The following is a 16208-nucleotide window of genomic DNA, read 5'->3' on the forward strand; positions in this document are numbered from 1 at the left end:
CTCGAGACAAACAAAAAACGTAAACCAACACTAAACTCTTTATCACAACATAAATACATAATATTACATAAACTCGACAAAAATGACTCACGTCCTGAGCCATTTGAGTAACAATATCCGCAAAATCCGAAGCAACGCCTTCATCATCCTCCCTATCGGAAAACTCAACCGAATCAATCGCGATTTGCACCTCTGAAATGACAAGTCATCGCGAACCTACACAAACATAAAACATGAAATCACACCATAAATTCAACAAATTCATCAAATTCAACAAAAAAAGCACTCGAAACATCGAAACAATCGCATACCATAGACCAGTAAAGCTCGTAGAGAAATCTAACAATCGGAACCGATATAAATAGGGCACACATATAAACCACCCCAAACTAGGATTTGAAATCCCCATAATTAACAAATTAAAATTAGAATTTGTAAACAAATAATAAAAAAATGCCCCAAAATTAAGGATTATAAACCCCAGATTAACAAATTAAATCAAGTTCGTACCCGTAATAACACCTAAGTGGAGGTTTGAAACATAGCTGAAATGATGAAATAGAGTTTTAAATAAGAAGCTTCAGTGAGATGTGCGGCGGGGAGATGTGCGGCGGCGAGATGAGCGGATGAGCAGTAGCGAGAGAGTGTCTGTGTGGAGAGTAAGATGAACTTGTGTTTGTGTTTTTTCTTTTTTAAGTTTTTTATTTTAATTTGTGTGGGTTATTTTAGGTAGAGCGGGACTTTTCCCCCATTTTTTTTAATTTTTTTTGCATACACTACTAGAAAAAAGACCTTAGACATCGGTTTTTAACCGATGTCTATGTAAAAAATGTATGATGTCTTCGCGACTGATGTTAAATGTATTTTCTCATAGACATCGGTTAAAAACCGATGTCTATGTAATATTACACATCATTTCTGAAAAATTTCTGATGTCTAATTCACATTGATGTTATATAATTGTTTCATATCAAGTTCAGAAATGTAATATTAGGACGATTAGGCCTGTTTAAAACTATAACACACAATCAATATTTATAAAATAACATCGGTTAAAAATAAAAAACCGATGTCTATATCTTATTAGACATCGATCATTTTCTAAGTACTCGATGTCAATGTTGATAATAGACATCGATCATTTTCTAAGTACCCGATGTCAATGTTGATAATAGACATCGGTTGTTTTCTAAAAAACCGATGTTAGTATGATAAATAGACATCGGGTGTTTAATTTTAAATCGATGTTATTACCCTATTTTCATGTGCTAATATTCCTTTATTAACATCGAATATTTTATTTTTCTGATGTCTTTGTGATTTTAAGACATTGCTTTTATATGTGTACACTGATGTTATTTATGGTTTTTTAACATCGGTTCTAATAACAATGTGATGTCTGTTTCTATTATAATTAAACTGAGCATCTCTGTTTTTGCATGAACCAGAAAACTCCATATGGTAAAATCCAATCAACCAACAATTTTCCATCCAACCAACCAACAATTTTCACCCCATCAACCATCAATTAACCCAGATTCAACCAACAACAGTTTTTATCCAATCAACAACCTAAAACATCTACTAGAAAATTCAGAACATCTACATTAACCAACCAACAACAAATATATAGCGAAAATAGTTCTAACACATTGTCAAACATGCATCTTACAAATTCGATCAGCAAGTACATTATGAAACCAGAATTTACAGTAGCGAGGCAAGGAAATTTACAATCTACATTTTGTCTTGAATAAAGTCGATAACATCACAGCGAACCTGGTCTAGCTCCTCTAGAGTGTAAGACTTGCGAGTCTTGGTCGCCCAGTAAAAATTTAGTAAACCGAAAAGGGAAATCATAAAAAAAATGCATCTAAAATGCCACATTCAATCATACAAAAATGAATGTACGGACCTTAGAAGTAAAAGAAATTTCCCTGTCCTCAATAATTTCCTTCATGTACCTCATGACCACATAACCACATTCAACCCCACCAGGCTGTTTCGGGGATCCCTGTTTAGATAAAAAAAACTGGCTTTACAAACTGATTAAATCAAGATTACTGTCATACTATAAAAATTATAATATAAATTACTTACTACAAGATTCTTAATTTTAGGAGCTTTGTTACCCCTTCCTGTTTGAGAATTAACTTGTTTTATTGTCCTGCATATTATAATGACACGGTGTCAAGAGTCATATTTCGAATACAAGAAATAAATGAAAATAACCTAAAAAATAAAAGGAATAATGTTACTCTGATAAAGCTTTTTCTAAATCATCAAAATGAGTTGGATGAGGCAAATGATTGAGAATGTAAATGTCGCCATCCCATATTACGACCAGAATCCAGTGACAACTGTATTATTATAAATTTACACAAGTCAGATATTTTAAAAAATAGCCTAAAAACCTAAAAGAAAATTAAATTAATAGATTACAATATGCATTTAAAAATACTTACTGATGATTATGTGACAGGAAGAATATGTGATTTTGATTACCCTCTTTCAACCGACTACCAACATTTCGTTGAAAATCAGCATTCAAATTAAAGTTGGCGCCAGGATCAAAAAATCCATACAGGACAACATCATCATTCTTGCGAACCCTCTTAATTGTACTATGCAAGTGCCTATACATATGTGGGAGAAATTAAAATTACTAGCAGACCAGTTGTGCGATAATTCAAACAGAACCTATAACCACGAAAATAAATTACTTACGCCATATACGCAGATATCGCAGCTTGTCCAATCATGTCAAACTCTAACAATGCTTTTAAATTCTCATGCAATATATATATTGTCTTCTCAACTCCAAACACATCGAAATCACATGGAATAGGGATCGATTCCCCGCTGGCTTTCATAAATGTCGTAACATGTTTGTACAATACCTTGTATTGGCGTGACACTTTCTTGCTGACCTTGACGTGAGTGAACTCTTGTTGAATTTTATGCACCTCACCCTTGTTCTTTGACTGCGACACATCTCTTTTCTTTTTCTACAAAAAATGAAAGAATATAAGTAGACATTTATTCACCTAATTAACCCCTATTTTTCAACTTTTATACAACTTTAGCAACCAACAAGCACATGTAAATACCACAATTGTCCGTAGGCTGATTAAATTTCGAGGCCATGCCAAGTGTGAACCAACGGCTTCACGAACATGTTCAATTTCACCAGGTATAGGCACGGGAACTAAAACATCTGGTTGGATATGTCCATCAACCGACACACGAGCATGTCCAGGCTTCAGGGGCACTCCATGAATCGAAACATTCATTTCATCATCTTCGAAAACAGTACCAAAAGCAACCTTATTTTCGATGCTATCCACCGAAAGCTCATAAATTTGTGGACCCTATAATTGTAAGGAGTAAATTATATAATTACTCTACAATTTGAAGAACCGTATAATTACAATAATATTTGTGAAATATACCTTCATTTCTGATGGAGGGGGTTGATCATAAGCAATACAATCATCATTCACCAATATTTCTTTTGCTTTTGGTTCTCCTTCAACTGGTTGGCAACTTGCTCTCTCCGAAAAATTCGGAGACTGCTGATTAGATCCTGTAAACAATGACTTGAGCTCAGCCATTTCCCGCCTTGTTCTTACCAACTCCTCCTGTAGCACTCTATCACGGGCCAACAACTCCGCCTTGGTAATTGCAGGTTTTCTCTCTTTCGGCAGATTAAAGAACATTTTTGGGGTGACAAAACCTCCAACTCCTCGAACCCTGCCTGAATGCTCAGGAGTTCCGAGTGCCGTAGTCAACACATCATCAGTTCCAGATGGTACGAATTCACCCTTCTCCTTCTTTTCGAGTAATTCATCCTAATGCAGATATGAATACACATCAGATCTTAGGGACATATTATGAATAATGAAGGAATAAACAGATTTCTCATTATAATCTGTTTTTCTCGATTAAATGCAGTTTTTTCATAATTTTTACTTACAATTCTGGCAAATACTGCTTCTTTATCTTCATCAAGTTCCTCATCATCTAGCTTTGACTTTCGAGCCTTTTTCCAAAATATTGCCCGATCTGGTTTCTCCTCGGGCTTTAGTTTGCCTTTCTTTATCTGTTTAAGATGAGAAAAAATTAAAAGGTGCTTTATTTATTGAAGATGAGAAAAAATTATAGCTAGGTTCTTACTTCATCCTCTTGTAAACCAATGTAACCCTTCCTTGACAAACGATGATGATATTTTCGATTACGCACTCTTTCGCTCTGCAGGGTGCGTAGTTTCTGCATCATACAACGAATAATTATATCCAAGTAAATATTCTAAATCCAAAAAGGGTACACTGGCAAAGAAAATGCATCCATACCAGCCACTTATCACCTGTCCTCTGCGCGATAAATCTCGTCCAAGCTTCTTGACCCACAAACCGATAATTTTTTGGAGGCCTCTTCAGTTTCTTCTTTTTTTCAGCATATGGTCTAGCTCCTCTACATTTTGTCTTGAATAAAGTCGATAACATCACAGCGAACCTGGTCTAGCTCCTCTAGAGTGTAAGACTTGCGAGTCTTGGTCGCCCAGTAAAAATTTAGTAAACCGAAAAGGGAAATCATAAAAAAAATGCATCTAAAATGCCACATTCAATCATACAAAAATGAATGTACGGACCTTAGAAGTAAAAGAAATTTCCCTGTCCTCAATAATTTCCTTCATGTACCTCATGACCACATAACCACATTCAACCCCACCAGGCTGTTTCGGGGATCCCTGTTTAGATAAAAAAAACTGGCTTTACAAACTGATTAAATCAAGATTACTGTCATACTATAAAAATTATAATATAAATTACTTACTACAAGATTCTTGATTTTAGGAGCTTTGTTACCCCTTCCTGTTTGAGAATTAACTTGTTTTATTGTCCTGCATATTATAATGACACGGTGTCAAGAGTCATATTTCGAATACAAGAAATAAATGAAAACAACCTAAAAAATAAAAGGAATAATGTTACTCTGATAAAGCTTTTTCTAAATCATCAAAATGAGTTGGATGAGGCAAATGATTGAGAATGTAAATATCGCCATCCCATATTACGACCAGAATCCAGTGACAACTGTATTATTATAAATTTACACAAGTCAGATATTTTAAAAAATAGCCTAAAAACCTAAAAGAAAATTAAATTAATAGATTACAATATGCATTTAAAAATACTTACTGATGATTATGTGACAGGAAGAATATGTGATTTTGATTACCCTCTTTCAGCCGACTACCAACATTTCGTTGAAAATCAGCATTCAAATTAAAGTTGGCGCCAGGATCAAAAAATCCATACAGGACAACATCATCATTCTTGCGAACCCTCTTAATTATACTATGCAAGTGCCTATACATATGTGGGAGAAATTAAAATTACTAGCAGACCAGTTGTGCGATAATTCAAACAGAACCTATAACCACGAAAATAAATTACTTACGCCATATACGCAGATATCGCAGCTTGTCCAATCATGTCAAACTCTAACAATGCTTTTAAATTCTCATGCAATATATATATTGTCTTCTCAACTCCAAACACATCGAAATCACATGGAATAGGGATCGATTCCCCGCTGGCTTTCATAAATGTCGTAACATGTTTGTACAATACCTTGTATTGGCGTGACACTTTCTTGCTGACCTTGACGTGAGTGAACTCTTGTTGAATTTTATGCACCTCACCCTTGTTCTTTGACTGCGACACATCTCTTTTCTTTTTCTACAAAAAATGAAAGAATATAAGTAGACATTTATTCACCTAATTAACCCCTATTTTTCAACTTTTATACAACTTTAGCAACCAACAAGCACATGTAAATACCACAATTGTCCGTAGGCTGATTAAATTTCGAGGCCATGCCAAGTGTGAACCAACGGCTTCACGAACATGTTCAATTTCACCAGGTATAGGCACGGGAACTAAAGCATCTGGTTGGATATGTCCATCAACCGACACACGAGCATGTCCAGGCTTCAGGGGCACTCCATGAATCGAAACATTCATTTCATCATCTTCGAAAACAGTACCAAAAGCAACCTTATTTTCGATGCTATCCACCGAAAGCTCATAAATTTGTGGACCCTATAATTGTAAGGAGTAAATTATATAATTACTCTACAATTTGAAGAACCGTATAATTACAATAATATTTGTGAAATATACCTTCATTTCTGATGGAGGGGGTTGATCATAAGCAATACAATCATCATTCACCAATATTTCTTTTGCTTTTGGTTCTCCTTCAACTGGTTGGCAACTTGCTCTCTCCGAAAAATTCGGAGACTGCTGATTAGATCCTGTAAACAATGACTTGAGCTCAGCCATTTCCCGCCTTGTTCTTACCAACTCCTCCTGTAGCACTCTATCACGGGCCAACAACTCCGCCTTGGTAATTGCAGGTTTTCTCTCTTTCGGCAGATTAAAGAACATTTTTGGGGTGACAAAACCTCCAACTCCTCGAACCCTGCCTGAATGCTCAGGAGTTCCGAGTGCCGTAGTCAACACATCATCAGTTCCAGATGGTACGAATTCACCCTTCTCCTTCTTTTCGAGTAATTCATCCTAATGCAGATATGAATACACATCAGATCTTAGGGACATATTATGAATAATGAAGGAATAAACAGATTTCTCATTATAATCTGTTTTTCTCGATTAAATGCAGTTTTTTTCATAATTTTTACTTACAATTCTGGCAAATACTGCTTCTTTATCCTCATCAAGTTCCTCATCATCTAGCTTTGACTTTCGAGCCTTTTTCCAAAATATTGCCCGATCTGGTTTCTCCTCGGGCTTTAGTTTGCCTTTCTTTATCTGTTTAAGATGAGAAAAAATTAAAAGGTGCTTTATTTATTGAAGATGAGAAAAAATTATAGCTAGGTTCTTACTTCATCCTCTTGTAAACCAATGTAACCCTTCCTTGACAAACGATGATGATATTTTCGATTACGCACTCTTTCGCTCTGCAGGGTGCGTAGTTTCTGCATCATACAACGAATAATTATATCCAAGTAAATATTCTAAATCCAAAAAGGGTACACTGGCAAAGAAAATGCATCCATACCAGCCACTTATCACCTGTCCTCTGCGCGATAAATCTCGTCCAAGCTTCTTGACCCACAAACCGATAATTTTTTGGAGGCCTCTTCAGTTTCTTCTTTTTTTCAGCATATGGCATCACGTGTTTAGTTGTTAAATCAGTTTTAAACTGTCTCCACTTCTCTCCTGCAGACTTAAGCACCATAGCCTCACTTTCCGGAGCAACTTTAAATGTACCCTATGGACAATAAAATACACAAGTTTATAAGGCTTAGATAGTAGTACTAAAAATAAGTTGTGTGTGTCAACTATAATTTAATACCTTAATATCAAGCCATAATTTATCTTTCAATTCCCGATCCACATTTGGCCAGCTGTCAATGTCGATAGGAATCATAGTTCTTGCCAGGTGCCCTATGTAGGACTGTAAGGTACACCTAGTATCTCCGACAGGAACTCCAAACTCATTGTATCTGATTTTAAATCTCTTGCCCTGAGCCTTCCTTACCAATACTTTTTTAAGAGAGGAAACACCTCGTGCAGCTCCCAACCTTCTTTTCGCAGAATTAGAATTAGTTGTTGTTTCTTGTTTAGACTGTTGCTTTTCAGTTTGAGGTTCACTTGGTGCTTGTCCATCCTGATCACAGTGCTCTTCAACCTCCTGATCACAATGTTCTTCGACCTCTTTAACTTTTTTAGATTTGCTTTTGTTGGTTCTCTTTTTCTTTGCCATTTTTGTCCTTCACTCTGAATAATAAAACAAGAAATAATTAGTCACTGAATAAATGAAACTCTACATGAATTAAAATACATTCAAAATTACATATGCATGAATAAAAATGCATTCAAAATTACAACTGGAAAATTTCAAAACAAATACAAAAACAAAATACAAAAAAATTATAAAAGAAAAATTACAAAAGAAAAATGCATTAGTCACTATAATTCATTTACTCAAAAAAATTACAAAGGAAAATTAAATATGCTGATTAAATTATAACAAGCAAAAAGTACAGAGAGCTAAATTAACAGGATCATTTTTTAACCCAAATTCCCTCAACATTAGGCCTAATACTATGCGCAACGTCTTCATTGGTCACATCAGAAGCAGGGATGTTAGAGCAGAAGGGAGTATGTTCCATGTTCGTGTCACCCAAATCATCGTCGTTATACAACTCTTGATAGTCTCTAGTTGTGGAAGTTAACACGATCGGCCAAGTAGGATCAACCAGATCTTTAATGTAAAACACCTGGTTGACTTGGTCAACAGAGACATATTTATCCTTCTTATGGCCTTGTCGATTGAAATCCACAAGTGTGAAGCCAAGATCGTCGATCTTTAAGCCTTTATCATTCTCTGCCCATTTACACAAGAAGAGTGGAGCTTTGAACTCATGGTAATCCAACTCCCATACTTCCAAGATTATGCCATAAAAGGTCATATCACTCTCAATGGGGTTTAAATCTTTCGCACTGGACACCTGGACTGCCTTAGCAACCACAGAAACTCCACTGTTTTGAACAACTCGCGCATCATCTCGGTCTTTCGTAAAGTATCGGACTCCATTGACTGAAAAACCTTGATAAGTTAAAACAGAAAATGATGGTTTTCCAGCGAGCCATCGTATCGTCTCTGAAACAGCATCGGGATTTCCCTTCATTTCACTACTTACCTATACATAATATTATATAATAAAAATATCCATCAGTTGCAAACTACAACTAACAACTATTTAAGTAGACAATACATAAAACCTACTTTTTTTTCAAACCAATCGGCAAATAGCCGATTGTGCTCTCCCAAGAGCCAATGAACACTTTTTTTTCCCTCGGTAAATTTCATCCAAATACTCCTTGTGCATTCTGAGAATATGCATAAATATTAGAAATAACCCACAAAAATTACATCTTCAAACAAATAGGACAAGTTAATAAAATAAACGTACACGATATAGGAATACACTTCATCATTGTTTTGAAGGACATGCAGATGAGCCTCATCTCGCTCTTTTTCTTCCACGACCTTTATTATCGCGGCAAATAATGGACCAGATTGCTTGCCTTGCTCAACTGGAATGCCGGCAGTTGTACAAGTCTGGCTCATAAATTCTGTGCAGAATTCTACTGATTCTTCTTTAAGGTAGCTTTCTGCCATACAACCTTCAGGATAATATCGGTTTCGTACGTAGCTCTTTAGCACTTTATTGAATCGTTCGAAGGCATACATCCATCTATAAAATACCGGTCCACATAAACGCACTTCTAGGACCAAGTGGACAATAAGATGTAACATTACATCAAAAAATGATGAAGGGAATATTTTTTCTAGATCGCATAAGGTTATTATTACATCTGACTGCAATTTATCGAGTTTCGAGACATCGACAACTTTGCTGCATAAAGCATTAAAAAAGAAGCACAGTCGTATGATTGTGACCCTAACATTTTTTGGGAGAACGGATCGAATGGCAACAGGGAGGAGTTGTTGGAGAAGGATATGGCAGTCATGGGACTTAAGCCCGTATATCTTCAAATCAGACATGGATACACAATTTTTTATGTTTGATCCATGTCCAGAAGGAAGTTTCATAGACAAGAATGAGTTCAACACTTTCTTTTTTTCAACCTTCGACAAAGTAAAAGGGGAAGGAGGCTGATAGGTCTTCTTTTCTCCTACTTGAGGAGCTAAATCATGTCTAACACCCATATCAATCATATCACGATGTGCCGCCTCACTATCTTTTGACTTTCGCATATTTAATAACGTCCCAAGCAGATTATCACACACATTTTTCTCGATGTGCATAACATCGAGACAGTGGCGAACATGATGATATTTCCAATATTCTAACTCAAAGAAAACATATTTTTTCTTCCATGGACATTCCATCTTCTTCGACTTCTTCACCTCTTTTTCAAAACAAAAATCAATTCGTTCCTGACGCGCTAACACTTCTTCTCCGGAAAGGGGTTGACATGCGTTCCCCAACTCTTGTTGTCCGTTAAAGGCCGCCTTCTGCCTCCTATAAGGGTGCTGCCTAGGAAAATAACGGCGATGACCTTGGAAGCACATCTTCCTACTGTGACTTAAATATTTAGCCACAGTATCGTCACCACAAATTGGACAACTCTTATAACCCTTATTCACGCAGCCTGACAAGTTTCCATATGCTGGAAAATCATTTATAGTCCACAATAAAATTGCTTTTAGAGTGAAATATGATTTACTATAGGCGTCATAAACGTTTGGTTCACCTTCTTCCCAAAGTTTTTTCAGATCATCAATCAACGGTTGTAAATAAACGTCAATGTTATTTCCCGGCTCATGTGGACCAGGAACTAAAACTGACAACATCATGAACTTCCTTTTCATGCATAACCACGGAGGAAGATTGTACGTTACCAACACTACTGGCCAGCATGTATATCGATTGACTAACCCATTAGTATGCGGGTTGATACCATCCGCTGATAAAGCCAACCTAATATTCCTAGATTCACTACCAAAGGCAGGCCACCGGTAATCGATATTCCTCCAAGAAGGAGAGTCGGCCGGATGTCGCATCTTGTCATCATTTATTCGCTGATTTGCATGCCAAGTCATGAGTTCAGCAGTAGAGGGAGATTTAAATAACCGTTTAAATCTTGGAATTATAGGAAAATACCACATGACCTTGGCTGGAACATTGACCCTAAGTTGGCCATTCTTCCGTACTTTCCAACGTGACAGCTTGCAATGAGGACACTGAGAAGCATCAGAATGTATGCCCCTATACAGTATACAATCATTGGGACACGAATGAATTTTTATATACACTAGACCTAAATCGGATAAAGTTTTCTTCGCTTCATATGCGTTAGGAGGCAACACATTATCTTTGGGAAGGATCGAGCCAACTGAAGAGAGCAGCTCAGTAAAGGCAGTGTCGCTAATACCAAACCTAGCTTTCCAGTTGTGCAATTTTAACATTGACTCTAACTTTGTGCACTCGCTGCCCTCAAACAACGGTTGTTCCGCATCAACAACAAACCTCTGAAAATCATATGAATCCTTATCGTAATTACCCGAATTAAAAGCCGCTTCACAAACTTCAACAGTTTCTGATGCAACAAAGTGCTCTATAGGTTGGTCTGAAGCAGGACGTGTACTACCTATAGAAGACCAAGTACTCCTAGTAGATTTTTCTTCATGCCAAATCCAATTAACATACCCCAAACTAAAACCATGATCGTAGATATGTCCCCTTATGATTTTGGTTGAGAGTTTTTTAAAATTCACACATCGACCACATGGATAAGGAATTCTTTTAGGATCTTTACAATTTTCTTCAGCGAAAATTAAGAATTCTTCGACGCCAATTTCAAATTCTAAAGAATCCCTATCTTTCGATATCCACGACTTATCCATAAATGAAAATGTATGACCAGCAATCTAGCAACCTAACCACCAGATGGTCATTTCAACATCAAAGCGCGAATTAATCAATACAAGTGCACATATTCAAGTGCATATAAACAAAACCAAGAAAGTCAACATTGTTTAACTAGCATAATCAACACAAGTGCACATATTCAAGCGCGAATTAATAACAAACATGCCCTTAAAAAATTGAAAGATTTTACACAAATGACAACTAGTACATTCATGGCATCTCATCTATTAAAAGAGAACGATACACTAAATCTGATACATAAACAACAATCCAAATCAAATAATGTATACATAAATAATGACAGATCGGTTACTGGTGAATCCCTTCCTACATAATGTATACAAAAAAAAGGAAAAAAGCAAACGAATAAGAATTTCTAACCTCCTTCTTGAAGTAAAATGTGCAGTCACTGTCAAATTCCGAGACTTGATGAGATAATCTGCAAATGGACAAAATCGAATTTAAAAACATACTATTACTTAAAACTTTAAACGGACAAAAATCGGAAGATATCAACCAGAAAAGAAAAATACATGCAAATATCAAACCTAATTGATATATTTAGGCAAACCTAAATATATATACACAAGAACACAAACCTAATTTATGTTAAAAAAATGCAGATTTATGTAAATATATATACATGCATATTTAAAACAACTCAAGAAAAAATATAAAATTAGAGTACAAACCTTATTTGGCTCAATGAATTTCAAAACCTGTTCAAAAAGGAAAAAACCCATTAAAATTTATGAACAAACCCTAATTGAACAAATGTAACCTAATCGAACATACAAACCTAAATGAACAAACATACCTGTTCAGAAATTCGGGTTTCTCGTAGATGGATTTTGATTAACTGATGGTGTTCTTTAATTTGGGGTTTAATTAAAACCTATGTACTTATTATAATCTGATATGGTGTGTGTGTGAGATAGAGAGAGATGGAAGAGAGAGAGGGAGAGAAGCAGAGAGATGGAAGAGAGAGGGAAAGAGAACTAGAGAGAGTGAGCTCAGAGAGAGAGAGAGAGCAGAGAGAGTAAGAGTAAGAGAGAGAGCAGAGAGAGAGTGAGAGAGAGACAGGAAAAATAATTAGGGGGGAGAAACGGGTTTTTTTTGGTTAAGGGGGGGAATATTTGGGGAATAAGGGGGGAAAGTTTCCGCGTTTTTTTTAATTTTTTTTAAGTTAACCATCGACAACGGTTGTAAAATACAACCGATGTCTATAAAACAAAGACATCGGTTATATAGAAAACCGATGTCTAACTAACGTTTTTCATTTTTGAAAAATAAGTATAGACATCGGTTATTTTCTGGACCGATGTCTAAAACAATAAGTAACATCGGTTTTAAAATAACCGATGTCTAAATGAACTTTAACATCGGTCGTCTGAGCAACCGATGTCTAAGGACCGATGTCTATTGACCGATGTCTAAGGACCGATGTCTATTGACAGAATTATATTTTATGTCAAAACATTACATAACTTTAATATTTTATCAAAATTAAAAATTTTTGTTTATAGCCCAAAATACTCACATGTGTAAAACCTTTAAAAAATCTTGTCTAATGTAGTAGTTATTTCAATATTGTAGACACAATTCTTGGTGAAAATCCATCTAGAGGAGAATAGATAATTATACTGCCACAAATAAATTTTTTAAATAATAATGTGATTAGTCAGATAGTAATAGTAATGAATATTGCTTACTCTATTGTTGTTGTTCCCTACATTTAGTAAGCAATATAGTTACCGTAATATGGTTCTTTAGGCTTCTTTTGGTATTACTGTTGCACACAGGTACAACACTTTTTGCTCAAAAGTTATGACAAAGGTGTTTGGTAACTTCTAAAAGCCCATGTATGGAAAAGTGCTTTTGGTTAAAAAGCATGTCACCCACACTTTTGGAAAAAGCTGTTTCACTTTCACCATCTTACCTTCTCAAATATATTATTTTTATATATTATATATCAAAATATGCATAAATTAAAAAAATTACCAAACAATCATCTAATTTTTACATCACTTTATTCACCAGCACTTTCTTTCACAGCACAACAGTTTTAACCAGCACTCCCAAAAGAAACCTCTACTAAGGAAACTTATTCTTATGGAATTAAATGATGTAAATAAATTATTGTTTGCCCCATTAGGGATGAACTTGGGATTTAAATATAATCTAATAGGTATGGAAGGGGGTTTTATTTTTTTAACTACCTGATGAAATTTAACCATTCTCTTTAATGTGAATTATTTTCTTGTGTCATGAAATTTCCATCGTTTAAATCAAAAAAATTTCATGTTAGAAATAAGATATTCAAAAAATTAATTAATTATGTGGATTGTTTTAATTACTAAAAACCCAAAAATAATTATCATATATTTAACACACTTTATTTTTTTTATGAATTTGACAAAAAATCAGTATATAAACGAAACTTGATTTAGTATGCATTATCCATCTACAAATAATAAGGTGGTCGCCCTAATTGTCATTTTGAGGTAAAAAATGGTCCCAAAAATGGTTTGGTGAACCCTGTTAAAAATTATTAAATTATGGTATACTTTTAAATATAAAGATATAAAAGAAAAAAATGTCGAAAACATAATATTAAGTGGTGTTTCAGCGCTCCTAAATATTACACCAAAACAAGCTCAAAATAAAAAAAATCATAACTTACCTGAAGTAACATGATAGCCTTCAAAAAATAATGAAATGAAATAAAACGCTACATCGTGTAGAGTTTTGGGTTATTTTTGAAACATTAAACGATATTGGGCCATAATTTTTAGAAGTGACATTTTTGCCATTTTATATCCCAAAGTGACATTTTGGTCCATTTCTCGAAAAAATATTAGTTTAAAATCGAGTGAAATTATTTAAATTTAGGAGTGCCAAATAAATTCATTAGCAGAAAAATTCCATCCAGTTTTTGGGGATAAAATTGGAGCCAACAAATATGGTCCAATTTAAAAAAATATAACAAATACAAAGTATTAATTTGCTACTCTTATATGTTAGAATTTACTGGGACACGTAAATTGGACACGACTTGGTAGAATTTAGGTGAGGTTGAGGTTGATTTTATGTAGTTGTATTCAAGACTTTATATGTGTGAACAATTGGACCAAGCACATTTTGAAAAGCAGACTCAAATATTGTAAGTGATAATTCATATCGTAATTGTTTTATTTTGAAAATCTTGTCAAAGTCTACCGAGTAAATATACTTAAATACAAGACAAACCTTAAGAAATGAGAATATACTAAAATAGAAGATAAACCATAAGAAATGAGAATATGTTCCCATTGTGTAGTTGTATAAATATTGTAAGTGATAATTCATATCAAAATTTATTTTATTTTGAAAATCTTGTCAAAGTCTACCTTTTTTTTGCCAAATTTAAAGCAGATTTCACTAATGACTTGAAAGAGATTCAATCGGGACAAACCTCATGCAACCAGGTTGAAAAACAAATAGAGTTAAATAATTAGCCGTTTTCTTTCCGGATTGCTTAACAAACTGAATACAAATATTCCGAAAATTAAAAATGAAGGTAATGGTTTCCCGGACAATCCAGCAAGCATCTCCCCCAAAACAGTAGCTTCACAATTGACCCTCACATTAATTCGATTGATATTGCAATATTCAGAGGACTCAGTTGCAACAACTGAGTTTAGAGGCCTCATGTTATGAACAAATATTTTTTGTGAGAGTTGAGCACATGTGATTTTCACCACCATTCCAAACGCACCCCAGCTATCTACCTGCCAGACACCAGCTATATAGTTGCCGAAAGTGTTGTTGATGCGAGATATCCAGATCTCCTAATACACCATCCAATTCATTTTCAACACAACCACCACATCGCAAAGCGAGACAAGTCTACCTCCTTGAGTATACTAAAATAGAAGGCAAATCCTGATAAATAAGAATGTACTAAAATAGAAGGCAAACCCTGAGAAATGAGAATCTATTCCCCTGCCTACTAAAATAAATCTTGGTAATTTACATAACAAATTATCAACTCTTGTCCAGTGGGGTGTTAAAAAATCATTCACTGATGTTGTGTTACAATAAAAATGTATACATATGGTATGGAGGGGAGATGACTATATTTTTATAGCGGTTAAAGTAATTATTTAATGTATATGTTGTAAATAAAAAGCTTGTGTTCAAAAGTAGGTAGAGATAATTTATTCATACAATTATATTATTTTGTCATTTTAGTTGACACAAATTATTACATCCTAATTTTTTACTTTTCATTTGTAAATTTTGTATATAATGCACCCTAGCTTGCTACCACAATGGCACATATAATTCTCAACATCTTGAGTTCTACCACCGTCATGAACTTAGCATGAAAAAAATAATAGTCAAAATGAGTTTCTAATACTTCTTCAATTATAAAAATATCCCATTACCAACTTGGTATAAAATTCTAAACGTTCAAAAAATTTGCACAACATTTCTTCAATATCAAGGTGATAAAAATATTTGACCAGGCATGCTTTATATTTGTTCCCACATACATATTATATAACCCAACTTTTTAACATCATCAAATTAAATGATATTTATTTTTGCTTATAGAAGTGGGTGAATCTATTTCACTAGTTGATTATAAATTATAAAATTGTACTCACCTTAAATTAATTCATCTTGAAAATATAGATATTCCGCTAGTTAAGAAATTAACAACAAA

The 16208-nt window shown here is 34.6% G+C and overlaps 1 protein-coding gene across 1 annotated transcript; it reads right to left on the reverse strand.

The window, feature by feature from the left end:
• Window positions 1–8098: 8098 nt before the first annotated feature.
• On the reverse strand, window positions 8099–11472 carry LOC141703142 (uncharacterized). The gene is made up of 3 exons (XM_074506738.1): window positions 9011–11472; window positions 8837–8927; window positions 8099–8737 (listed from the first exon to the last, which is right to left on the reverse strand). Exons 1-3 carry the CDS (start codon window positions 11470–11472, stop codon window positions 8099–8101), a joined length of 3192 nt encoding a protein of 1063 aa, XP_074362839.1.
• Between the last annotated feature and the right edge of the window lie 4736 nt (window positions 11473–16208).

The sequence above is a fragment of the Apium graveolens genome, unplaced genomic scaffold (genome assembly GCF_009905375.1).
Source record: "Apium graveolens cultivar Ventura unplaced genomic scaffold, ASM990537v1 ctg6261, whole genome shotgun sequence".
Lineage (NCBI taxonomy): Eukaryota > Viridiplantae > Streptophyta > Magnoliopsida > Apiales > Apiaceae > Apium > Apium graveolens.